The 26,940-nt window shown below is 40.8% G+C and overlaps 1 protein-coding gene across 2 annotated transcripts in view; it reads left to right on the forward strand.

Annotated features, from left to right (window-relative positions):
- The window catches only part of fliI (FLII actin remodeling protein), a 91,587-nt gene that overhangs the window by 39,277 nt on the left and 25,370 nt on the right, over positions 1 to 26,940 (forward strand). For both annotated transcript variants that reach the window (XM_067154905.2, XM_067154906.2), the window contains 5 exons: positions 9,795 to 9,967; positions 14,282 to 14,408; positions 14,493 to 14,615; positions 18,007 to 18,160; positions 24,482 to 24,659. In XM_067154905.2, the coding sequence (XP_067011006.2) occupies positions 9,795 to 9,967; positions 14,282 to 14,408; positions 14,493 to 14,615; positions 18,007 to 18,160; positions 24,482 to 24,659 (755 nt within the window). The remainder of the gene's footprint in view (positions 1 to 9,794; positions 9,968 to 14,281; positions 14,409 to 14,492; positions 14,616 to 18,006; positions 18,161 to 24,481; positions 24,660 to 26,940) is intronic.

Genomic DNA, 26,940 nt, shown 5'->3' on the forward strand with positions numbered 1-26,940 from the left:
GTGGTTAGGAGCACACAGGAGTGAAGGTCTGCCTCTGGGTCTTTTGTCTCATTCCACACCGTAATCTCCAAGTTTACACAAGGAGTAATTTTAATACCACCTATTCAATACAATTTATTCCACTATTGTGTGGTCAAATACACATAGAAATTACCAGAATTTTAAAGGTACATGTTTTGCCCGCTATTTATTGGGTATCATCGGCCTCGTTCAATCTTAAAACACACACTGCTTTGAGGAATCTTAACAATTTATGAAAAACGTATTAATGAACATTTACAGGTGTTGACACTGTGGTTGCGTAATGATTACAGCACAAAAAATATTGAATAAAATACATACATATACTAAAATCACTTTGAAAAATTAAAACGTTCATCTAAAAGTAATTGTCACATTGTATATTAAAAATAATCCATGTCTGACACTGAAATGGATCTTTTTGATAAAAAGCTTGAACAATATATATCACGCCTGGGGTACAGAATATCTAAACCAATGCTTCTCAGGATAAGAATAATACAGTTAAAAGATACAGTATTTGATGAAGTTGAAGGCTAATATTTAAAATTAGGATGAAAATACGTAGTCGAATTGGGGGCGTTATAGATTAAGACATCTTGGAATGTTGGATAAAAATCGTATGTCGAGAAGCGCTAAAAAACAAGCAGCATTTTCAATGTTCTTGCAATTGCTGTCCGTCTATTTTGATATTTGGTCCTGACTTTTGTCTGTTGGCTGTTTTCTTAAGGCTGATTTTAAGTCCAAATTCCTTAAATTGGCATTCCAAGCATTAATCTTTCCTTGAACTTCTTCATTACCTCCTCAAATTATCACATCATCTGCACTGTTCTTGCTGTGCATTACCTCATCTATCCCTGTGACAAAGTGCTCCTTTACTTGTTACAAACCAGTTGGAATAGCAATTTCCTATCCTGGCAGTGTTTGTACAACATTTTTACTTTACTGATGAGAGATACTGGAACGTTTCTCCTTTTCAAGCAATCCCAAAGTTTATACCTTATTATGCTGTCATAGGCTTTTTCTAGGCCCAGGAAGACAAAGATGGCATTTTCTCCCTTTTCCCAATGTTTTTCCATTATCATCCTAACAGCAAAAATGAGGTCTGTTGTTGATCTGTTACTGCGAAACCCGTATTGTTCTTCCTCAAGCTGTGGTTCAATGATCTTTCGTAACCTTTTCTCTATCAACTTAAGTCCATGAGACAGGAGTGTGATTCCTCTATAATAGCCACATATCCCTATTCCCTTTCCTGAAGAAGGGGACTACACAACCCAGTCCAGTCAGTTGGGATTCTTTCTTCATTCCACACAGCATTCATCACTCTAAATAGCCACTGAAGTCCACTAGTTCCAGCAGCTTCAATCATGTCTGAGCTCACCTCATCAAGGCCAGGTGATCTGCCTTTGCTCATAGTGTTCAGAGTATTTTCAATCTCAAATCAAGTCAATGGGGATTCACTTCTTTCAGCCTTGTTCCCAGTATCCAATTCCAAATCTTTATGAGTGATTTCTGCTGGGTCTATTCCATTATACAAGGAAGAAAAATACCTTCTCATTTCTTACCAAATGTCTTCCTCTCTCCACATAATTCCATCATCTCTTTCCAATGCTTTGTTTTTCACAATTCTGTACAGAAGTTTATTTCCTTTACTGTCTTCTACTAATTTGTCAGTAAATTCAAGCCAGTTTCTCTCTTTGCTCTCAGTTTTACGTAATCCTTATCTGTGCCTTTTAGGTTCTCTTTATCTCATTCTTGTCTTGCTCTATTCCCATCTCTTATGGCTTGCTGAACAGAATCATTCCACCAAGAAGTTTCCTTTTCTTTTGGTGTGCAACTCATTTTTCCTACAATATCAACAGCTGAGCTCACAAGTATTTTCTTGAATCGGGTCCATTCCTTTTCTCCCGTTTCTATCTCATCTGTCGGGAGCTGGTCACGGATCCTTCTTTGGTATTCTTCCTTTTTCAGGTTCATCCAATTTCCACACCTTTATTTTGGGTTATCACCTGGTCTTCACATTTTTCACTAGGAGTTTCTAAAGGTTATCAGTAATCTGTGGTCACTGTCCAAGCTTTCTCCTGGCAATACTTTCACATCGGTGATAAACCGGCTTCCTTATCAGAGATAATATACAGTGGAACCTCGATTATACGTTCCCGGAAACTAAGTTTTCCCGGATTATGTGTTCAAATTATGTGGTCCTCCGAGCATCGTAATTAAATCATGTTGTAAAAATCCCGCATTATCCGTTCCTCGAATAAATGGTTTCCCGGATTAAACGTCCAGAAATGTCAGTCCCGTCAGCGCTAAATTCTCGATCAAGCATTTTTCAATAAACTGTATCTCACGAAAGGACGACTATGGCATATTTATGGATCTTGGCGTTAAGGCCCCATCATTGCGATAATTAGAGGAAGTACTGTACTGGAAAAGCGATTGGCGGTGAACTTGCATAAGGGACCATCTTAGCATTGCGTTCGGGTGGTACTGTTTAGAGAATCTCCAAAATCATAAAACAGTGTGTGGTCACAACAATTGTAAGGAGAGACAGCGCATTTCAACAGCTCTGCTTGAAGGCAGAATGAGTATTGTCAGATGTTTGCACTTTACTTTTTTCGATTGTATTCCCTATACCACCAGCGCAGAAAGTCACTACACTAGTGATTAGCAAACATGCACCGGCTGGTACTACCTATAAACCGGTGTTAAATAAACAAAGTTTATTAAACAAATTAAGGAAATCAGTCACAAGAATAGGAAAATAACATCCAACAGATACTTACCCAGCAAGGCCCAAATAAAACACCCAGAGGAAATGGATAAAAATTCCTTGTTTCGGCGCTGAACCACACAGATAATAAAAGGAGACACTGGTTTCAATCAAATAAACTTTTAATTAAAGAATGAAAACTTAACAGGAAACCAAAAAAAAAAAAAAAAAACATCGTCCTATCTGAGGGAATAAAAATATTTTAAGTAGTTCAAAAAAACAATTAGTGAATAATAGAAAATACACAGATGAAACTGAAAAACGTAGTCCTCTTCAGAAAATGATACTGATGGAAATCATTAGCTTAAAACAGAAGGTTGTACTAATTAAAGGCACTAAATCCATCACTAGAAATAGTACACCTTGGTAATATTACCATAATAACAGAAAATGATTCGAATTAAAACTTAAATTGTTCACAGAAGGTTAAAACGGGGCCCGTTTGTTAGACTTACTAAAATGAAATTAAAACTAACGTATTAAACCTAGGGAAAGCCACTCAATTAACGAGTTTCATTGCACCTTCTTAATAAGAGGAGGCTTCGCAGGAGCATAGAACTCTAGCCCAATTAATAAACTACGAGGGGTCAAATAAGATTAGTGCACGGAAAACACACACAGTAAACAAGGGGAAAAGGAAGAAAACCGTAAGAGAACAAGTGAGGAGCAAATAAATCTTCCACCGAAAGCGGAAATTCTTAAGCAAACTCAGGCTCCACAATAAAACACGCAAAACCAACAAGCAACAATCACCATCATCACCCGAAAACAAATCGTTACCATAGCAACAAAAACATCCGCCCGCCAAACCAAACATAGTACAAGCACAACAAAGGCCAGAAACAAAATAAAAATCAGGAAACACCAAAGTTTAAAATACCAGAAAATAGAACCAAGGTTTTTCTATTTAAAGCAAGGAAACCAGAATTATATGCTTCTGCGGAACCTCACGCAGTATAAAGGGCATTAAGTGCCCGACACATATTGAATTTACATGATCAATGAAATTCATTAACGGGTGAAAATGATAGTTAATTTTAAAAGGATTTCCTTAATTACGTAGTCACTACATACCAATAACTTTGAAATATTATTAGAATAAAGCACACGTGCGTCCTTTTAGTAATTTCCAAAAAAAATTATTTTCACGAAATTCCACCTTGAAGGAGTTAATTTTCAATACACGAATCACACGAATTTCCTTGCCGTTTCATATTCACAGGATATAACTTGCCAAATGATGAACCCACTTACTTGGGTGAAGCTGACGCTCAGCCATGATGAGCTAGTTCCTCACATACTTACAGATGCTTCCTGATGAGTTTGCTTTTCCCTGGTCAGAATTAGTTGAAAAGTATCATAATAGGACGATGCAGGAAACAAAGTAATTTGGGTTTAAAACCCACATCTCAAGACTCTCAGCCGGGGTCTTCACACCAACACGACGCCAACATCTTAAGGATCCAATAAACACAACCGCACGCCATGACTTCTCAATGCGTACTGTCGGGGACAAAATGGCGAGGTTTGCTCCATGAGGAAGTAGCCCCGCTCTGATAGGAGAAGAGCGCTAGGGGAGGGGAAACTCATTGTGGGTGTCTGGCAGAAGATTGCAGCACTTATTGTAAGAGAAATGAAACAGTCCGTACAATTCAGAAATGCGATAATCCAAGGACGTTGCCATCAGTCCACAATAAGAATTATAAATAAGTTCGATGAGTATCACCAAAGCACGTAGTAGTACGAGGGAATCCGTCCGCTTAGACATATAGAAAGATTAAGATTTTCTACGGCGATATTGCCAGTTCAAAATAGGTTCACAGGGTAGGATAAATTGCGTTACACCGTAACATTCCCGAACAGGTTTTCTGCACTTTCTTCAGGGCACTGTATGGTAAACTGGTCTTTCAGGCAGGAATCAAAACTGCACCTTCTTAACACAAATCTAGTATTTTAATATTATCGTATACGGTTATGTTATAGAGACCAGAATAGATGTTGCACCTTGCATAGAAAAAGGCACGGTAGGTCTTGGGATTGCCTGTTACTGTTTTGGCCCTAATATAAGACTGGGAATTTTACGTTTTCATGTTACAAATGTCAAAAAACTGCAGTCGTTTTATTTGCGCACATTACATTTAAACGGGTTGTATCATTTCCAACTTGTACCAACATATGCAGCGAGTGCGCTTTCCAGCTGAGCTAAAGGTCACGAATAATCGTGATTTCTGAAGTTTTGATGATTTTTTTTCTCTTTCCAATTTGATTGGATTAGTGATGGGTAGAATTGAATATAATGCATTCGAGAACTTTTGAGAATCGATGCTTACATTCAAAACCATGTTCTCGAGTTCAACATAACCTTTAATAAAAGTCGATGTAGGCCTAATTTACGCGGTACAAGATTTCCAGAAACTGACTACGAACAGTATAGCGGGACCAAATTACAATGGAAGGTTAAGAAAAGAAGGGATTTTGCCATCATGTTGGGGGCTTTTGTATCCAATGTGCTTTATTTTATCAGATGAGAGAATTAAAAACTACTTGTGGTTGATTGTCGTTTGGCTTGGCGTTATTAGATGTTTCGAAGAGTTTGCCTGATCAAAGTTGCTGAACTGAAGGAAGTTTTCATAGGAAACTGATAAAGTTTCCCATATAAAAATGAATATAAAGTATCGCGATTTTGATTCACGTTTGATGTCTTTTTCTTGGTCTAACTTGCCTGCCTCTCATCTGGAGGGCCTGGGTTCGATTCCTGACCAGGTCAGGCATTTTTACCTGGTATAAGAACTGATTCCTGGTCCACTCAGCCTACATAATTACCTTTAATTGAGGAGCTATCTGATGGTGATATGGCGACCTCGGTCTAGAGAGTGAGGAATAACGGCCGAGAGGATTCGTCACGCTGACCATGCGTCACCTCGTAATCTGCAGTCCTTTGGACTGAGCAGCTGTCGCTTGGTAGGCAAAGACCCATTGGGGCTATAGTTTGGTTTGGTTTAGGGGTGTTGTAAGATTATAATTGTATATATTTCATTTTTGCAATGTTTAGCCAAATTGTTGACGGTTTTAATTCATTCCTGGATTTTCCGTTTTCCCGTGTTGTACGTTTTATTTTCACGGTCCCTCCAAAAACGGAGAATCGAGGTTTCACTGTAATCGATTAAAGATTTCTGTTATCCAACCCAGCTGTATCTTGTTACTTTATGGCTGGGTCTTTTCTGGAAAAAGGTATTCTTAATTATGAGGTTATTTCTTAAACAGAAGTCCAGCAGATCTTCACTTTCTTGGTTTCTGTTTCCATAGCCATTTGGACTAATCACATTTTCATACCCTGTTCTATCAACGCAAACTTGGGCATTCAAATCTCCCATCACGATTATGTTATTTTCTTCAATATTCTCTTCCAGTTCATCCAGGAATGTGTCTTTCTCCTCTTGAGTACACCCAGATAGAGGGACATATACTTGGATTATGGTTAGGACCTCTTCCCTATTTTCCATCTTAGCTTAATTATTCTATCATTGACATATTCTTTATCTGACACTATGTCAGTGCCCTTATTACATATTCTTTATCTGACACTTGCCCTTATTACATATTCTTTATCTGACACTATGTCAGTGCCCTTACTGATGGCGAATGCTACACATTACGGGGTTCCTTTTTGTGTCCAGGCCAATAGATCTTATAACCCTTCCTCAAAGATTTTACACCATTCCCTTTCCATTTTCTCCCACTCAATCCTAGAATATCAAATTTTCTCCTTTCCATGAGGTCCACTAGTTCGTTTTTCTGTCAGGGTTATAATATTCAGTGTTCCAGTTTTTGTTTTATTCTTTCTCATGTAGATTTTTCTCCTAGCATATCTTCGCTGATTATCATTGGGCTGCCAGCCGTCATACCTAGCAGAAGTATGTGAGGGTGTTGTCATATTCGGGACTTTTCCATTGCATCCAAGGGTCTTCGTAGTCTTGAAAGCGGTCACCAATTACTCTCCTGTTGATTTGCTGTGTCTAACACAAAAGAGGATTTTTTTCTGTCCGGACAATCTTCCTTAGCATTTAACAGTCCACTGCCACATCTACAAGGCAGCAGCTTTTTAGTGAATTTGTGTGGCATTTCATCCACAAAGGTTTCATTCAACCTCCTAAGGAGAACTCCTACGCCCGTAGCCATTAGTTCATCTTTAGTTTGCCAGCTTTGGTATTAGCCGCCTGACTCTCGGCCAGACAGTCGCAGGTCACTTATGGTAGCAGGATTGTTCCTGACCTGATATAGATAGCGGGATCAAATCCCACTGTCGGCAGCCCTGAAGATGGTTTTCTTTGGTTTCCCATTTTCACACCAGGCAAATGCTGGGGATGTACCTTTAGGCTATGGCCGCTTCCTTCCCACTCCTAGCCCTTTCCTGTCCCATCGTTGCCATAAGACCTATCTGTATCGGTTTAACATATGGCAGGTTGTTTAAAAAAAAAAAGCTTTTCCTATACTCTGCCAAGTGATACGAGAGGTTGATACCTACCACACGTAGACGTTGCGATTGTTGAACAGAATGTTGACCATCTTGGCTTGTGGCAACTCCAAATATCCCACACCAAGCTTCACCTGGTATAATGTGTGGCCAGGACCTATTGAAAGGGGGATTTTACCGTTACATTTTGTTATTTAAGTGAAATCTACACCTCAATTTTGACTTTTTTTTTTTTTTACTGGAGCAACAGTTCTCTATTGGGTAAGTGGTGGTGGTGGTGGTGGTGGTTGTTTTATGAGGGCAAGTCAGTAAATATCTGAAATTTTGCACTATATGTTTTTAGGTTGGCTCTGTGGCATTGTATGCTCACCAGCCGTTAGATGGCACCATTGTCTACGTCTGTGGTAAGTTTCACCGTTGTCAGATCAGTACAGCTTGCGCTGTTGCGACGTAAAGATAGCCGCGCCACTCTGTTTGCACCAAGGAAAAACTTCATTCCATAATCTGTTTTTTGTGATCTGAGGCGTACCAGAAATTAATAGAACAGTCACTTGTCTGTTATTCTGGTTCATATCACGCACTTGTTCAATGGTGGCACCAGTTATGCCTGGAGATGGACGCTCAGATCTTTGTTCATCCTTTTGAACTGTTCAATCCACTGGTAAACACTTCACTGTGGCTAAACATTGTCTCCGTATTGTGCTGAATGTCTTCTATGAATTTCCGTTCTGTTACACCCTCAGACCACAGAACGCTGTTCTTCCTTGGTGCGTGGCCCTCTTTACGTCACTGTATTGACCTGACAGGCGTAGAATATGGTGCCGGCTGACAGCTGGTGAGTACACAACGCCATGGAGCCAACCTAAAGACAATTAGAGCAAAATTGCAGAGTCTTATTGACTTGCCTATATAAAAGTTGGCATACTCGATTAACACTAATCGGGAAGGGGGTGGGTGGTGGAAGGAGTCTAACACTTTGAAAAATTAAGGTATCAGCCAGAGAAAGACATGAGCCTGGAAGGGCCTTTGGAAAGAACGAGAGTTGACCGACGGAGATGAAAGTGGGGGGCAGTGCCAGGACTCAACTAAGGGCCTAGCTCCCAAGTTAAGAGCCCCCGGGCCCCTTACGGCATCCAGGCGATACAGTGATGTTATTCTACAGCTTCCACCAAATGTATCACCAGAAATCTTTCACTTGGGAACATTGTACGATATGGAGTGCTTATTTCTGTCAGTAGCTCTGCTGGTTTTGAACAAGGTGAACAGTGCCTCATCAATCCGAGCTTCACGTCTCCACTCCTGGAAGAGACGTTCTTCAGAGATTACACACAGTTTGTGGCTTTATTGGACAAAGTAGGTTAGTGTGGGGGGGAGAGGGCCTAGAGGAAAGAGAAGCACTTAACAAGAAAACGTAAGTATACTGTAGATATCAAACTAACTTTCCATTGCATAATTACCCATGATTGTTGTGTATTTCACTTCTTCCCATTATGTGTTCCTTTCCATGTTCCTATCTTTATAAGACTTGTTTGTTCCTTTTCAATGCTTCATCATTTTGATTTTTTTCCTCATTTTTATTTCCCCTTGTCCAGCTCCTGCCAGGTCGGGGTGTGAATGGCACTTGTCCACCGTCGCCTCTCCTTCCGCCACTGCTCGCCAGTAACTGCTTTCCTTTCTTATATTGTTCTTGACAGTCTACCCATCTTTCTCTGGGCCTCACTCTTGCGTTCTTTCCCTCTATCTTAGCTTCCAACACTTGTTTTGTTATCCTTCCCTCCTCCATCCTCAGAACATGTCCAAACCATCTTAATTTTTCCTCCTCCATCCTGCTACTTAGTTTTTCTACCCCTATCTCTTTTCTGACCTCACCGTTTCTTACTCTGTCTCTCCTTGTCTTCAGGAACTTCATCTCACTGGTCTGAATTTTACTCCCATCTCTTGCTGTCGATGTCCAACTCTCTGATGCATACGTTATTTATAGGGGTTAGAGTTCATCTTGTACATTATCTCTTTACATTTCATAGGAACTTCTCTGTTCCACACCAGGGTCCTTACATTCTGGTAGAACATATTTCCCCTTGCATCTCGCATTATTTCACTTCCCAAATATTTGAAGTATTCAACAACCTCAAGGTTTTGTCCCCTGATACCAGTGATTCCTTCTCTTCCTCCTCCTGTCATCACCACTGTTTTGCTCTTCTCCACACTGATTTTTATACTATATTTCTTAATGTTGCCATTTAAAGCCTCTAGTTGGATTGGCACTACTGTATTGTTGACTCCACAGATCACTGTCATCTGCAAACAACATTTTCATATCCCTTCCATATCTTGCCTTTGTTTCCTTTAGAATTTCATCCACAACCATTATAAACATAAGTCGAGACAATACAGTTCCCTGTCTTAGTCCAGTTTGGTTTCTCCCCACTGGAGTCTGGACACAACTGGAACAATTCACTAGCTCCCTTGATTGCCGTCCATATCCTTTTCTTTCTAGTGCTAATGCTGCATATTTCTGTTGTGTAGGAACATGTGGATCCAGACTTTGTCCCGGCCACACCTCATCTATACCAGGTGAAGCTTGGCATGGGATATTTGGAGTTGCCACAAGTGGAGGTTCCTCACGGCAAGCTGGTCAACACTCTGCTCAACAACCGCAACGTCTACATTCTGGACTGTTACCCCGACGTCTACGTGTGGTACGTAGAGTATACAGACCGTTCATGTGAAAGCAAGTCAAAGGACTAGCTGAAGTACCCATTCTTTGTACATATTTCTGAGCAAGTATTAAGGTGGTTAAATTACTCGGGCCTGTGTGTCTTTATGACCTTCTCATCAGGTATAGGCCACTGGTTCTTTATATAATGACTCAAAATGGATTGCGATTTATAAACCCACTAAACCTACCAGTATTAAAGAGCTGGAAATATAGAATCCAAATATAATACAATGATGATAATCAAAAGCTCTGAATAAATAAACTACAGTCCACAGCAGTTCTCAGATTTGGATAAGCATGCTTCAGATTGGTTTGAAACCAGAAGAGGAGTCCAGCAGGGAAGTGCCTTGTCACCACTCCTATTCGTCATTATGTATCAGATCTTAAAATCTAGTAAAGAACAATTGCAAAGAGCTCAACACTCTAATATTTGCAGATGATGATGTGATGTGGGGTGAAATGAAGCAGAGGTGCAGGAGAAACTAAACCTTTGGAATGGCAAGTTTAAGGAATGAAATGAAATGGCGTATGGCTTTTAGTGCCGGGAGTGTCCAAGGACATGTTCGGCTCGCCAGGTGCAGGTCTTTTGATTTGACGTCCATAGGCGACCTGCGCGTCGTGATGAGGATGAAATTATGATGAAGACGACACGTACACCCAGCTCCCCGTGCCAGCGAAATTAACCGATGGCGGTTAAAATTACCGACCCTGCCGGGAGTCGAACCCAGGACCCCTGTCAGCAAAGGCCAGCATACTCACCATTTAGCCATGGAGCCGGACGGCAAGTTTAAGGAATTTGGACTAAACATCAGTAAAATCAAAACTGTTGGAAAGGCACAGTTTCAAACATTGTCCACGAGGGAACTCTGTTACAGTATGTTTCTAACTTCAAATACTTTGGAGGTATCATTTCAGAAGATAACACAATAAAGTGAGAAATAGTTAATAGGGCTTTGAAAGCTTTTCAGTTTGTGAGAAATCTACTGTGGGAAGATAAAATTCCCCAGAAAGCAAAATTGAGCATCAACCTACTTCATTCCAATTCTCAGCTATGGACTCAAAACATGTACCCTGCATAACAAGGCTAATAATAAAATCCAGTCAACAGAAATGAAATTCATCAGAATAATGAGCTAAAAGACCAGGAAGGACGAGATTAGAAATGAGGAGGCTGGCATCAAAATACCTGTTGCCGAGCTTTTAGGAGGACTCGGGTTACAGTGGTGTGGACATGTTATGAGGATGGACAGAACAAGAATGGCAAGGAATTACTTTGAGCTAGAAGTGGAAGGGGAGAGGCCAGTTGGAAGCCCAAGGAATAGGTGGATAGACACAGTGAAATCAGAGGTCAACAAGAGGAATGTCAAGTGGGAGGACATAGAGGAACAGGAAGAAGTGGCGAGCGCTTGTGCACCGTACCCGGGAAATGATGATGGTGATGATGTGATGACACTTAGCACTCTCGACAATGCGACTGTAGCTTCTGAACGCTTTCCGCAGAATTGCGCGCTCATGTTTCAGCAGGCCTCTTAAAAAAATAAAAATGACTATATGCAAAATGATTGAAGGCGACCGGAGCTAAAAACACAAGAAAGATGAACTTTCTCGAAAACTTTTAGACTTACGGAGGAAGAGCTTGTTTTTAGAAATATGTAAAGCCATCTCTTTTCAGTTTTACCTCAGTTAATTTATAAACTGTTAGGTTCTTTAGTCTGCCAAAACTAATTTTGAGTAAATAAATATATAAACTACCTGGAAAAAGAAACGGATATATAATGATATAAAATGAAAAAATATATAAAATAATAAAAACAAAATGCATGACTTTTCTTGTAGAAACAAGTGGTGCACTTCATTTTTTGATAGGGCCTCTTTCGCTATTAAAGAGACATTCCTGCTAAGCGAGACTGGCTGCGGTATCCATTGTTGACAGGATTACTTTTTTTTGCTAGTTGCTTTACGTCGCACCGACACAGGTCTTATGGCGACGATGGGACAGGGAAGGTCTAGGAGTGGGAAGGAAGCGGCCATGGCCTTAATTAAGGTACAGCCTCAGCATTTGCCTGGTGTGAAAATGGGAAACCAAGAAAAACCATCTTCAGGGTTGCCGTCAGTGGGGTTCGAACCTACTATCTCCCGAATAACAAGTTCTTGACAGCCACAAAAAAGGCTGTACAAATTGACTCTATATACACCAAAACATATAAATATATATAGATGCAAACTCTACGTTAAAAAGGTTAAAGGCTATCAGTCTCTTATAGACGAATGTCCAGCTCTTCCAACCAAGAGAGTGACTCGGGGGTAACTCGATGGAACCAGCAAAGGCTCGCAGAGGGCAATCCTTGAGAATGTGCACTTCAGCACAAGCTGGAGTGTCTTTCCAGCCCCACCCATGTAGAGCAGAAGCACTGTCGTGTTAAGTGTGGTCGAGGTGGAGCGAGGAAGGTTGAACCCAGGCAACTTTGTAGTTGGATCCCGGATGTTGACAATGCCGTGAGTGTGGTTGAGACCATTCATGTTTCCATGTTTTATCAGGTTTAAAATATGAATTAACTCTTCCAGGCAGGTTTCCGTGGTTTGTCTCCTTATGGTATTTTCATGTGTATCCTGATGTATTGGGAGGTAACTGTTATTCAGTATCTTGGTCCACAGTCTAACAAGGGTGCTTTGCCGTCTGATGTGAGGAGGCTGAATGGTGACCATTGAGTGCAATGTACCATTGTGTGGTGCAGTTGGACATCAACCAGACTAGTGTGGGAGCATACAGAGGAGCACACCCCCATGAAGTACCAGGTAGTCTACCCGGCAAGTTGTTACGGCTTTTAGACTTAGCTGCCAGTTTCTCAAGATGGCGTTAAGGACCTTTCTAAAGTTACACCCACACTGCAGTGTGTGGTTTCCGAACCTGATCATAGGTTGATAGTTTGTCGCCCTGTTATTTAGGTGGAACGTAGCTACCTGTGTCTTTAGTGGACTAGGTTTCAGGTGCCATTTTTTGAAATAATCGTATAGAATGTGCAAGCTACTTCCCGCCAATATTCAGGCGGGCCGTTTTACTCGAAACGTAGCAGTAATCTGGGCATGAGTGGTAGCAGAATGTTATTGTTGATCAGCTTTATGAGATTTATGGGATATTAGAGCGCGTAAAATACCGAGCTCGATAGCTGCAGTCACTTAAGTGCGGCCAGTATCCAGTATTCGGGAGATAGTGGGTTCGAACCCCACTGTCAGCAGCCCTGAAGATGGTTTTCCGTGGTTTCCCATTTTCACACCAGGCAAATGCTGGAGCTGTACCTTAAGGCCATGGCCGCTTCCTTCTCTGACGCATCATCACTGTAAGACCCATCTGTGTCGGTGCGACGTAAAGCAACTAGCAAAGAGCCCTTTCTTTCTTGACTCCCTCTTGTCTTATTGAAGTGATGGTTCCTTTACAATCATCTTCACAGTTTTCCTTGTCGATACGGATCAATGACCAAGCGGTTTTTCGCGACAGTTAACACGATTAAACATTTCCATGTTAACGGTATGGACTAAGCAACAAAAGTGTAAATTCATTATTCTATTACCGTATTTGGTTTGGTAAAACTGTCTAGGAACAAAAAAGATTGGAGCGTGTATTCTTTTGTTACGTAAGTTAGTAATTTTCAATAGGACCAATAACATACTGGTAGGTATTTAAAAAAATAAATTTTAGGAATTTTCCCTAAACTTCCATTTCGTTTATAACATGGACTGTAGCATCTTATTCCCTGACTTTACATACCAATTTTCATTAAATTCTGTTTGCCCATTTTCTTGTGTTTCGGCGTTGATATGTACTTGGCAACAAAAATCGAAATTCACAAATATTTCTGTTATCATACCTGGTACATTATAAATGTACAAGACATAAATTATCGCAAATTTAATTCTATATAACGTTGGTTATATTGTATTTATCACTCGGACCATTAATAACAAATATTTGAAAATTGCATTTCAGACCTTTCCCTAAACTACCATTTCACTCAGTGTGAATAAAAATTATTTATAACCTACACTGTAGCGTCTTATTCCCCGACTTTACATACTGATTTTCATTAAATTCTCTTTAAGCCATTTTCTCATGATGCTCATTCATACATACAGAAACGAAAATTTAAAAAGTGCACTTCCTTGTTACTGTGGACACGACTAATACAGAAATACATTATTCTTAAATTCTGAGCAATGCAATCGTTGGTGTGTTTAATATTGTTCACTTTTGGAATGTAAGAGCACTAAGAATAAGAAACTGTTTTTCTTGTTCCAGGTTCGGAAAGAAGTCTACCCGTCTTGTGCGAGCTGCTGCAGTGAAACTGTCCCAGGAGCTGTTCACGATGATCACGCGGCCGGTCTATGCTCTGGTCACCCGAGTACAAGAGGGCACTGAAACTCAGGTACAAACTTTACTTACAAAGTTCAGATTGACGTGTGAGTATTCTCTCTTGAAGTCTATTTAAACACTAACATGATTCTTGTAGATTTTCAAATCCAAGTTCAGTGGCTGGGATGAAGTGATTGCCGTCGACTTCACCCGCACTGCAGAATCTGTGCAGAAAACTGGGGCCGACCTGACCAAGTGGGCTCGGCAGCAGGAGACAAAGGTAAAACTTATCTTCTAATAATTCCTCCCCTACTGAGGTCGATAGCTGCAGTCGCTTATGTGCTATTTGGCAGATAGCGGATTCGAACCCTACTGTCGGCAGCCCTGAAGATTGTTTTCCGTGGTTTCCCATTTTCACACTAAGCAAATGCTGTGGCTGTACCTTAATTAAGGCCATGGCTGCTTCCAGCCTATTCCTAGCTCTTTTCTGTACCATCGTTGCCATAAAACCTGTGTCAGTGCGACGCAAAGTAACTTGAAAAAATACCCGTCTCCTTTTCGTGGTGGTGGTGGTGATTATTGTTTTAAGAGGAAGTACAACTAGGCAACCGTCCTCTATATAAATGAAGGTATCAGCCAAAGGAAGACAAGGGCCGAGTAGGGCAGGAAAATTGATTCCCTAGGCTTCGCAAACCTAATACTGTCGGGGTCTTTAAGAGCAAGAGTTGCCCAAGGGAGGTCGGATAGGATAGATTAAAGTGTGGAGACTGGCACAAGTAAGTGGAAGCAATGCCAGGACTCAGCTAAGGGCCCCGTGGTCACCATCCCACACTCCGAAGTTCAGAGCCTCTGGGGCCCCTTTTTATTCGCCTCTTACGACAGGCAGGGGATACCGTGGGCGCTATTCTGCTGCCCCCACCCACAGGGGTTCTTTTTCATGGTCTTATCTTTCTGTATGTGCTTGATCTTTATTTTTCTGTATGGGAAGGAAAGATGGGTGAACTCAGCATATGTTATTCCCAAGTAGGAAGTAAGACTTCAAAGGTTGTGAGAATGATTGCAGGTACGAACAGAAAGGAACAATGAGAAGAGGGTACTAGGAATGGACTCTTTGCATGAAGCTGTATGTATGAACTGGCCTCAGTGTGATACGAATGGAAGAGGATAGTTTATATTGCAGAAGAACAGAAGCAGAGGGAGACGGGGACGACAATGAGTAGACTTTGTTTTTAATAATTTAAAGATAAGAGTTGTGAGTGAATTAATGCAGAATACAAAGCTGGACATGGAGATTAGCAAGAGGGTGTAAGAAACCTGTACTGGAGTTGACGCCACAGAGAGAAGGGTATTTGAATAAGTTCTTTTGAAATTTGTCTTTGTTTATTCAAGTTAGACAAAAATATATCACCTTTTAGTGATGTGAAGGATGGATTTGAAAAAGTCCAAACAGTGGTTGGAAGTGACGCTATGCATCGGCATTGGCGATATCCCGCGTTGCCGGACTCCTTCCTGCTCGCCGTGGAGCTCCTCTCCGCACCGTGGCACCGCGCTATCCCACGGCGGTTGACGGGTCTTGAAGGTCCGATGAGGATCGGGATCGAACCCGGAAGTCTGACGCCTGAGGATAGATTACTTGCAATGTGGAATTATTGATTTAGCATTCAACTTCGCTTCGGTCCCATGAAGGGAGTAAAGAAATGTATAGGCATCACAGAGAATGTCAATGAGATCTGGAATGACACTTTTTCACTGCACTGCACATTTTGCGAATTAGTACCTTCACTGTCTGGGTCCACGGCTAAATGGTTAGCGTGCTGGCCTTTAGTCACAGGGGTCCCGGGTTCGATTCCTGGCAGGGTCGGGAATTTTAACCTTAATTGGTTAATTTCGCTGGCACGGGGACTGGGTGTATGTGTCGTCTTCATCATCAATTCATCCTTATCACGACGCGCAGGTTGCCTACGGGTGGCAAATCAAAAGACCTGCACCTGGCGAGCCGAACTTGTCCTTGGACACTCCTGGCACTAAAAGCCATACGCCATTTCATTTCAGTACCTTCACTGAATATTACTACTCAACACAGTTCATAGAATTTACAAGTTCCACAGTTTAACACAGTTAGGCATTAATGAAATGATTGTCGTTCGATGCACAGTTCTAGTACACCAAGCCTACTTAGCAAACACAGTTCAAAACCTTGAGTCTGTTCTGTCTCTAAGGCACAATCTCATGAAAATAAATTTTGTTATTAAAGCATAGTTTTTACGAAATAAATTGTCACTAAGGCTCAGTGTCATGAAAATAACGTCATCAGCACAGTTTGAAGGAAAGAAATTAACTGTCCAACAAATAAACGACACATTCTTTAGAAATTATGATGATACAGTTTGTTGCGAAAGACTGACATGAGTCACATGGTCTTGTTTGTAACTAAACTATCACTTCCCTGAATATGACGATAAACTATTATGTGGCGAGTGTGCCCAGTTTATGCAAGTTGATAATAATTTATGCTTATTCGCTCGGAGAATTTAGTCCCATTCTCAATGTTACTCGAACTGTTCAAGTTTTAATACACAAGACTATCAGCTTTTGACGACTCGGAATATTATATCACCTCCTATCTCCCACAGAAATAGAGTTCAAAGTTTCCCCGTTAGACAGTTAGAAATTTGTACGTCCACAGACGCGAACACTTGTACTTTCTGTAAACACAAGTACCGTCGGCAGTCTGCCGAACAGAGTTTGCACGCCGTGGAAGCTGGGAATACACACAGATATCTCAACTAGCTCCTTTTATACCCGTTGTCCGGGCATATTCTATCTTCAATTTCTGGGTTATCCCACCGCCGATAAATTTGGTATTTTCCCCTCCGGCTGCACAATGATGTGATTGAAATGTTTGTATCTAATTCGATTCTGGAAATCATGACGTGGAAGGAATGGCTATGTCATATGTGAGCATGTTGCGCTTGTTTACACCAGAAATACTTCATAATGAATGTGGCTGTGACATTCCCGTTTCAGTACAAAATGTATCGAGCACCCATAGATCGGCAGATGCAGTGGCAAGTGACCATGGCTCCATGCCTCTCCATTCGGTCTCCACCGTTGGCTGTCACGAGAAGGGTTTTCCATTCTCTTGTACTAAGGCAAATATCGGGGCAGTTCGTGGTGTAGGCCACGGCCACCAACCCCTTCACCTTCTCCCTGGCCTCTTGAGAGGTCTGCCTGACCCCTTCAGGGTACGGAATGAAAATTTTGTAGTTTGTTTGTTTGTTAGTTAGCATACATATTGACTTGTGCAGCTGAGAACTGGACAATGCCAAGTAGGGAGGAGAGCAGAATTCAAGCCGTGAAATGAAATACCTAAAAAGTATGATAAGAAAGACTGAGTGAGAAACCAAGATGTTTGAGACATGTAAAAAGGATCAGGAGGAAAACAGATGATGGAGATGAAGTTGGAGGGAAAGAGAGTGAGAGGGAGACCTAGAACAAGGTGGATCAGAAGAAGTAGAAGAAAACGAGAGAGGAAGGTGGAGGCCACAGAGTTAGTTGCAAACTGAATGCTGAAGGCATAACAGTCAGTAATAAAGATATGTTTTATTTATGTGTTGTTCTTTTCCCTTAATCACGTCTCGGTATTTTAACACTTGATGAATGTTACGCAGGCTGACCTCGCCGCCCTCTTCACTCCTCGCCAACCTCCCATGTCTGCAGCTGAAGCTCAACAGTTGAGTGAGGAATGGAACGAAGACTTGGAGGCCATGGAGGCCTTTGTGTTGGAGGGCAAGAAGTTCGTTCGTCTTCCTGAGGAAGAATTAGGTAGGTGGTTGATGGATCTGTACCTTCTTTTACCTCATATTATTTATACCCATTGCTCTTGAAAACAGAGCATTTGAAGGTATGTTAACGCACTCGCTTATGTTCCTGGAAATTTGGTGCTGGTTTGTCAGCGATACAGGCACATAGTTCTGTGAATGATGTGAACAAATGGAATTCTTAACACGTTAACGACCACTCGGATATCGGTAACTGTTACCGTGGTACCATAATTTTTTTTTTTTTTTTTGCTTAACTGAGTTTATTCTGTGTTCTTGTGCATTTGAATTATTCCAATTATATATCAGTGCATAGGAACCATGACATCATCAGCACTACCAATGTGCTTTTTGCCTACGGTGCCATTTGACACAGCATATGCGTCATGATTGGTAATGAAGTGGAATGAGGAAAACCTGTTTTGTTTGAATATAGGTACAGTAGAAGTCCGTTATAGCGAGAATTCACAACAGCGAAAAATTCACTCGCTATAACGGATTGTCGTTATATCCGATTTTTGTATAAAAGTCGGAAAACCCTTCATGCACATAAAAATCGGTATGAAATGGCAATCAGTTTGTACAAAACTTGTGTTTCCGCAGATGATATCCACACTACGGCTTACGTGTTTGTATTTTTCGTAATCCGATACTAGGTGAAAATGTATGTTTAAATTATTTCTGAAAAAAATATAGTAGCGTATATCTCCGAATCCAAGATGAACCCCACTTTTCCCTTCAAAAAATTTAAATCATGCTCAAAAAGAAGTGTGTAAAATCATATGAATGCCTTGTTGTACAGTAGGCCTACGCGTTTTAGACTATTTTTAAATGCCGAATATTGACTTCCGTCACGCTGGTTTTTTTAATTTTTTTATTTTGCGGCTGCACAATTATTCTTTATTTTGACAGGTTTAAGGGCCATTAACTTAACATTGGCATCATAATACCGAAGAGAACTCGTTGAAAATTTTCCGGCAATACCTATTCCATGCGTCTCTACAATACAGCGATCCATCGGGAAATTATTCTAGCTGTCTATAAAACTGTTACTTTTACGCAGCGTCAGATATAACCGGCTACCGCTACACGCACGTCTCGCTTGTCGGGTTCGGCCAAATTCAGGGGCTAGCGATATATAGGCCTAATCGCGAACGTTGAAAGTCACGGTATGGCCATTCCGCCCTTGCGTTTTTCGTGCACATACCTCACAATTTCACCTTCGACTTCTTTAAAGCGTCCGTGTTGCGGACCACTAAATGCATTTTTTGTGCAGTACGCATTTTTTTAGCCTTTGTCTTCACGCTAACGTCAAATATTGGCTTAAGTTAGGCCTATGCCATATTTTCTTGCGGCTGCACAATTATTCTACATTTCCGAGTGTTTAATAAACATTAACTTAAAATTGGCATCATAATATCGTCTAGAACCCGTTGAAAATTTTCCGGCAATACCTTTTCCACGTACCTTTACAATACGACTATCCATCACGAAAATATTCCTGGCGTGTACAAACCTTAATTTTACTAAGCGTCAAGTACAATAGATGCCACTGAGTAGCCATGGCTTTTCTAAGGATTCGAAGGGTCGCATGTTTTGATGGCATTCTGCAGATTTGAGAAACACAGGCACTGCACAACCAGTAGTGATGTGTAGTAAAGAGGCGGTAATTTATTGTCAACGAGTTCTGCGCGCGTGGTTACCGGTAGTTGCTAGTGGTATCCATTAACTTACTGTTAGGCCACGAATGCAACAACCTTTGAGTTTTCGCATGAGATTCTGAGAAAAAAAAGTCTTGGATTCGGAAAAATACGGCATCACTCCAGAGATTTCTGTGGCAAACACCTCAGCTTTCTTCTTCAAACAGCGTCACGTAGCATAACCATATATGTAGCCTATCATAAAAACATATTTGAAATGCATGTAGAGAAATATCCTCTGAAATCAGTGATCTACTCTTGAGGTGTATCACATTCTTACTTAATTTCCGTATATAACATTAAAATTAAGATATCGTTTACTTCAATCTTTATTTTTAACGAGTTAACAACTGCTATCGGCCACGTTATTTACGCATTTATTACGAACATGTTATCCTCTTTCATTTCGAGTTTTCTTTAGAGAACAGCAGTCGATGGGTATTACTAATCAACTCCAACATCGCCTTTGAATGTCAACGAGAGAGCTCGCAAATGCACAAAGTGAAAAAACTATACCGTACCTAAGATGATCGCTCGCATTTTGTTGCAAACGTTTCAGTTTTCTTATTCAAACAGCGTCACGTATCCTAACTTAATCGTACTATACGTATGATGAAAACACACTTCGAGCGCCAGAGGAGAAATTATAACTTTCTCGCTATAAATTTTCATAATAGCCTTTCCGTAATTTAACCAGACGCGACAAAATATAAACTAACCTCTGAAATCAATTAAGCACTCTGCCATATCTCGAGGTGTATCCCATTCTTACTTAAGTGCAGTATTTAGCCTCAAAATTAAGCGGTCGTTTAGTCAGCCTTAATTTTTAACGATTTAACAACCGTTATCGAACACGTTATTTACGCATTTATTACGAAAATATGTTCTCTTTCATTTCAAATTTTCTTTACGGAACAGCTGTCAACGGGTATTACTAATCGACTACGACATCGCCTTCGAATGTCGATGAGAGAAATCACTAGTGCACATAACGAGGAAACGATGCCGAAGGTAATCGATCGCATGCAGTATAATCGCTGTGGTGCATAAATATCGGTAACGGAAAACGCGCGCATGCTTAATCGCTCGTAATAACGGATGCGCCAGTGATAGGGTTCTCGCTGCAACCGAAGGACGATACACAGTTTAATATAGGAATTTTGAAGGGACAGAAAAAAGTCATCGCTATAACGTAGTTCTCGTTATATGCCGTACTTGCTATAGCAGACTTCTACTGTATTCAGAAACTTTTATACAACAGATTGTAACTGTACGTATGTACGATCCCCGAGTTTTTAGGTTAGGAAATTTTCGTATATAGTTTGTAATGTTAAAATCATGTAATTTTGTTTATTTACCATGTAAAAACGTAATATTATAAGAAGAATGTATAGTTAGGGAATATTGCATATGTTCATCATTATATTTTGTATAAATTTCCGTTTGGGTAAGAGTCTGTAAATATGGCCTAGCCGTAAGGATTGTGCAACCGGGAAAACAGCGACTATATCGGGAAGGACGGTTGAAGTCAGTTGGATGTGTTGCAACAAGTGGCTTGAAAACTCGGGGTACGGCAGGTTGTATCGGTTGAAGAATTGGAGTGAATCAATGTGACATATATGAGTGGACGGTCTATGTCACATCATATACTCGATAGCCAATGCGAAGGCTTTGTTTTGAGCGAGGTTTGGGTTGACAGAGTGACGCGGGAAGAAGTGCCGGCGTGAGCGTTGCTACCAGTAAACTTTTCAGGACGCTATAACCACGTGTAGTAAGCATATATAAGTGGGTACGCGTGTGCAGCGAGTCATTCTGATTCCCATTCTGTTTCTGACTCTGATGCTGATACTGTGTGTTTCTCATTTGTACTGGTCTGCGGAAGCGACGTATTTGCGCAGTTTGCTATACGATCTGCTATTGTTCGGAGTATCTGTTGCGGAGTGAACATGGTATAATCTCAACGACTTACCGGCTTTGCAGTGGACTTTCTGAAAAAGAAAGTGTTTGTTTGGAACTTGTCACCCCAGTATGCAGCTTCAGTTGATGGAGAATTTTGCTGTTTGTTTGCCTCCGGACATGTAACGCTTTCTGTCCAGCCAGCAATTGGAAAGAATTCAAGACGTCGACGAAGAAGTGTAAATAAGGTTAGGGATGCTCGTCTTAAAGAAGGTTGCATCCATATGTAGAGAAATAGTCGTCGTACTTTTCTCTACCAGATTAGGATTCACGGTAACAGTGGAGTGCGAAGGTGCTCTTACCTGGAGGTATGTTAAAAGTATAATGATGTTCGATTTTTTTTTATTAGTGATTTTAATGATTTGTAATTTGCCTTTATAGACGGCAAATGAGTAAATCTCGTGAAGAGATGATTTTTATGGGTAGTATTGTGTATATTAGCTCTATGTAAACGGCAAGCACTAAGTGGGTTGCATAAGTGTTTATTTTTGTTGGTGTATGTCACATGTTAGTTCTTATTCTGGGAGTAAAGTCATAGAATCAAACTTAAAGTGAGTCTTTAGTCAGTGGAGTGAGGCTGAACCTGGCATGTTACCCAAATTTAATTTCAGGGGTTATATAGCAACAGGTAAGGTTATAAAGTAAGTCTGGAGCCTCGTCAGCCTAATGACCGTCGCCTTGAGAGAGGGAGTGGTTCGTTGCTCTACATAATTAAATATTCCTGCAATTGTTTGGCAGGTGGCGCCCATTATCCTTGTTATTTACACTTATTTGAGTCAACGTTTATCTGTTCAGTATTTCAATAGCTTGCGGTAGTTGCAAGATAAATAAGATTTTGAACATTTTTCACAAGAATCCTTTGTGATCATTCGCTGTAAATCATATCCAGTATTTACTAGTAGCGTTTAATAGTGCGCTGCAACAAACACAGGCAGATATGGGATTGTGTGGGTGTCCGTTAGTGCTGTCTTTTGTGGAAATACATGAAGCGCTGGTCATGGCACAAGCCTGGCTGTCGTGGACACTTCCTGCCATAGAACATTCTGTCTGTGCTATAGATGTTGATTCCCATAGGGACCATTTGTATTGGTAATACTGTCTGTGCGTTGCTCCTCTTTGTAACATTACACTGCTTCCGCGATCTACGCACATTCTCCTTAGCCACACATTTACTGGAAAAACATGTTTCTGAAGGCAGTGTGATAGATTTCCGGAGCCTACAAAACTGTGTTTCTTCCACTGAGAAGGCCCTACAACCTCGTTATTCTCTGTTGACATTGTGTAAAAAGTATGCCAAATTATAATGGCTATAGAGATAATACCTAACAATTAATCTGCTGCCGAGATTGATCATAATTGTTTAATAGCAGCTTAACAGTGCACAGATAAGAGGTCCTTGTGTTTACATAGGTACTGGCAGAATGATGAGCTTTAATATTTGCCGCGGAGTGTGACCCATGTTTGTCGTCGTTACGCGCTTGTGTTAAGGTGCATACACACTCGCAAGCTTTTGCATGTAACGTTTATTCTAACCTCATTCTCTTAGTCGAGACACGTTCTGAATTACACATGTAAATGTACCGTATTTCTCTGAATGCAAGGCGACCCCCACTTTTTCCTTTTAAAAAATCAGGCTTAAAGAGTGCTTCGTGAAATGATAGAAATGCCTTTCTTGTACAGTACACACTTTTTAGACTATCTTTGTCTTCACGCTTCATTTTCTTGCAGCTACACAATTATTCTTTATTTCTGAGAGTTTAGTAACTATTATATTAAAAGTGGCATCATATCGAAGAAAACCCATTGAACATTTTTCGGCAATACCTGTTCCACGTGTCTTTACAATATGACGGTTCATCACAAAAATATTCCGTCTGTCTGTAAAACTGTTAATTTGACTAATGTCAGGTACAGTAGATGCGTTATAACTCTGCCACTGAATAACCATGGCCTTTCTAAGAAATCTAAGGCTTACGTTTTGATGCCATTCTGCGGATTTGAGAAACTTTTTTGTAGAGGCTTCTGGGGATTGTTGCTTGCCCTGTCACCCGCCAAGTAGAATGTCATTCTCTCTTCACTATTTCCCCGAGAACCAGCGACGTTACACAGAGGTTGCCGCAGCTAGCGTTGTAGCCTATAGGCATGGACATTGAAGGTTGAGTTTTATGCGCGCACGGGGGTGAAGGCAAGCAGCGAGGTTATCATGGCTGTTGCCAGTGGTGCTTCTTTCTGTTAGGTCGCAGATGCAAGAGAACCCTTGATTTTTCACATGAGATTCTGAGAAGAACGTCGTCTTGGATTGGGAGGAATACGGTACTTTGAGCGTGCTCTGTCCTTGGGGGACGATAGGTCATGTGTTGCAAGAAGAAAGCTGGTTGAATACAGGTGTTAAGACTATGAACACAGGGTAATATCCTTGTCTCCTCTCATTGACCTGTCAGTTTCTAAATTCTATTATTTGTTCCTTTCCAACATTCCTGTCCTTGGTGTGTATGACTTGCTTGTTCCTTCATTTCTTACAATGATCGATCAGTGTAAGGTGAGGAGGGGAAGGACTGTCTCCATATCACACAGATGAGCTCTCTCTATCGACGTAAGTTTAAAATGTTCATTTCAGAAAGTGTCTTAAGTTTCTTGTGAAGAGCCATAATGCGTCTTTCTACCACCAGGTCACTTCTACAGCAAGGACTGTTACGTGTTCCTGTGCCGGTACTGGGTGCCCGTGGAGGAGCCAGAGGACGGGGCAGCTGACGAAGAAGCTCCCGTGGAGGACGACTTCCAGTGCGTGGTCTACTTTTGGCAAGGTCGGGAGGCTAGCAATATGGGCTGGCTAACGTTCACATTCAGGTGATCACTTCTCTGCTCACTAATTCTTATTTCAACCCTCTGGGAGGAAGGACCGTTCATCAGTAAAATATAAACGATTTCCTTACTATTGCTTAATTCATTTTTTTATGGCTTTCTGCCTACCGTTAGCTAGTTTTTGTAGACCCTCTTTGTAGAAGTCGGCCGCCTAGGAGGAAAACCATTTCTGAATCTGCGTTAACTTTGTTGGTGTGAAAACGCTTGCTGCCGAGGAACTTTTCCAGATGCAGAAAGAGGTTTTAGTCGGTAGGTGCTGTTCAAACGCAAGCATTTGGCCCGAAGGACTAAAAGTGCGAGATGGGGTTGCTAAGGAGCTGGTGGACGACTCTATGTATAACAATATGGACATGAAATGGAGTGCACAATGTCCTCGGCTCTCTTCCCACATTGAACTGTCATTACATTTGAATTTTTTTTACAATTTGCTTTACGTCGCACCAACACAGATAGGTCTTCTGGTGACGATGGGATAGGAGTGGGAATGAAGCGGCCGTGGCCTAAATTAAGGTACAGCCTTAGCATTTTGCTGGTGTGAAAATTGAAAACCACAGAGAACCTTCTTCAGGGCTGCAGACAGTGGGATTCAAACCCACTATCTCCTGATTGCAAGCTCACATTTGTGCACCTCTAACCGCAACCGTCGTTAATTATCTTAATCCTATTTTATAATATATTACTTGTTAATGAAATAAAGTGAAACCTCGTAAGTGCATTCCTCATTAACACCTTTTCCCCTCTTAGCACATCGTAAATTTGAAGCCCCGATTCTCATCGTATTAAATCTGTATAAAAATACCTCTCATCATGTCATGAATTTTCGGTATTACCACTTAGTATGATCACATTTTTCCTAACTCTGAAAATGTTACTGTATTTTTCATCCCTTGTGAAAGAAACTTGATTTCCAACACAGGTAAGAGCCATCACCACAGTTGCGTGATTTCGGGAAACTGCCTTCCTGAACTTCACGGGATGAGTTGCACTTTCGGGGAACAAGCCGTTAGCCTCAGGAATGTTCAGTTTTGCTTGTCGGTTAGCAGCGAGAGAGCAGAGTGAGCCTGTTTGTGTGCATTCCATTCAGAAGGTAGAAATGTATTGTGTGTTGAGTGAATATCTGGATTAGGAACAAATGTGGTGCATATTTCTCTTGTGATGACCTAGTAATGGATATGGAAAATGTTGTGAAATTCCTTAATAATGAAGAGAAAATCTATCAGAAAATGGACTCGCATAAGCGCACAGAAGTCGCAAATGTTAAAACTCGCACCTTCGATTTTAGACTCGATCACTCAAGTTGGTGGAAGTTTTGTTTGATTCAAAATGGCGGCCAGAGTCATTCCTGGCAGTTGCACATGGTCGAGTGTAACCACCAATTCATCGTCTAAGAGTGTGACCAGAAAATAATGTTTAATAACCCACTGCTCCAAAATAAAGGCTTACTAATATTTGTATGAGAAAAAGTGTGATCTGCAATAATACTTTGATATATTTTGCTAGCTGCTGTGCACATTTTCATATTTGTTGTCTGGAGTTTTTTATAAATTTCAGTGTATTTTATATTCCCCACCAGAAAGGATATATTTGTTCTCTTGTGTCTTTCTCACCTTTCAATACTTTCCTCTTCTTTAGAAATGGTAAATAGGCCTATATTTTTCACTGTACCTGCAGATACACAACGTAAAATGCCCTCATGTCAGAAAAATCGTATCTAGTGTTTCCATGCCCATGTTGGATAGTTTTTATTCATATATTCATTAGTACGCTATCTCACTTAACAAGTTCTTTTCCTTTTCCTTGCAGAAACGCCTTAACGAGGTGCACCGTAAATCAAATCGTCCACTAGGAATCATTCAAATGAAATGGAAGTAGAAGGCAAATGATTAATTCTAGACATGATATAGGCTTTTGGGCTTATGCTTTGTCAAGAAAATAAGGTGAAATTCTTTACGTTTTTCAGAGAACTTTGCTCTGTGTCATCAGAAGAAAATCTCCAACTGTCCATGAAAAAAGGATTCTTAAACAATGAGCTTTGAATTTATACGTTACGAATTTGGAAAACACCGAAATACCAATAGTGAAGGGACAGGGAAGGGACACTACCTATGTAAATCCTTAATGGCTGGCAATCAGGTATTACTCAATTGATAGCCAGTGTCCCTGTCGAAATTGTTAGGATTTCTACGTATTTCCACAGCTTCCCGTATAATACTGGACCTGTAGTGTCTAGTGTGGGTAAGAGCTCGAGCATCTTGAAACATGACAT

This window comes from Anabrus simplex, chromosome 10, assembly GCF_040414725.1.
Source record: "Anabrus simplex isolate iqAnaSimp1 chromosome 10, ASM4041472v1, whole genome shotgun sequence".
NCBI lineage: Eukaryota > Metazoa > Arthropoda > Insecta > Orthoptera > Tettigoniidae > Anabrus > Anabrus simplex.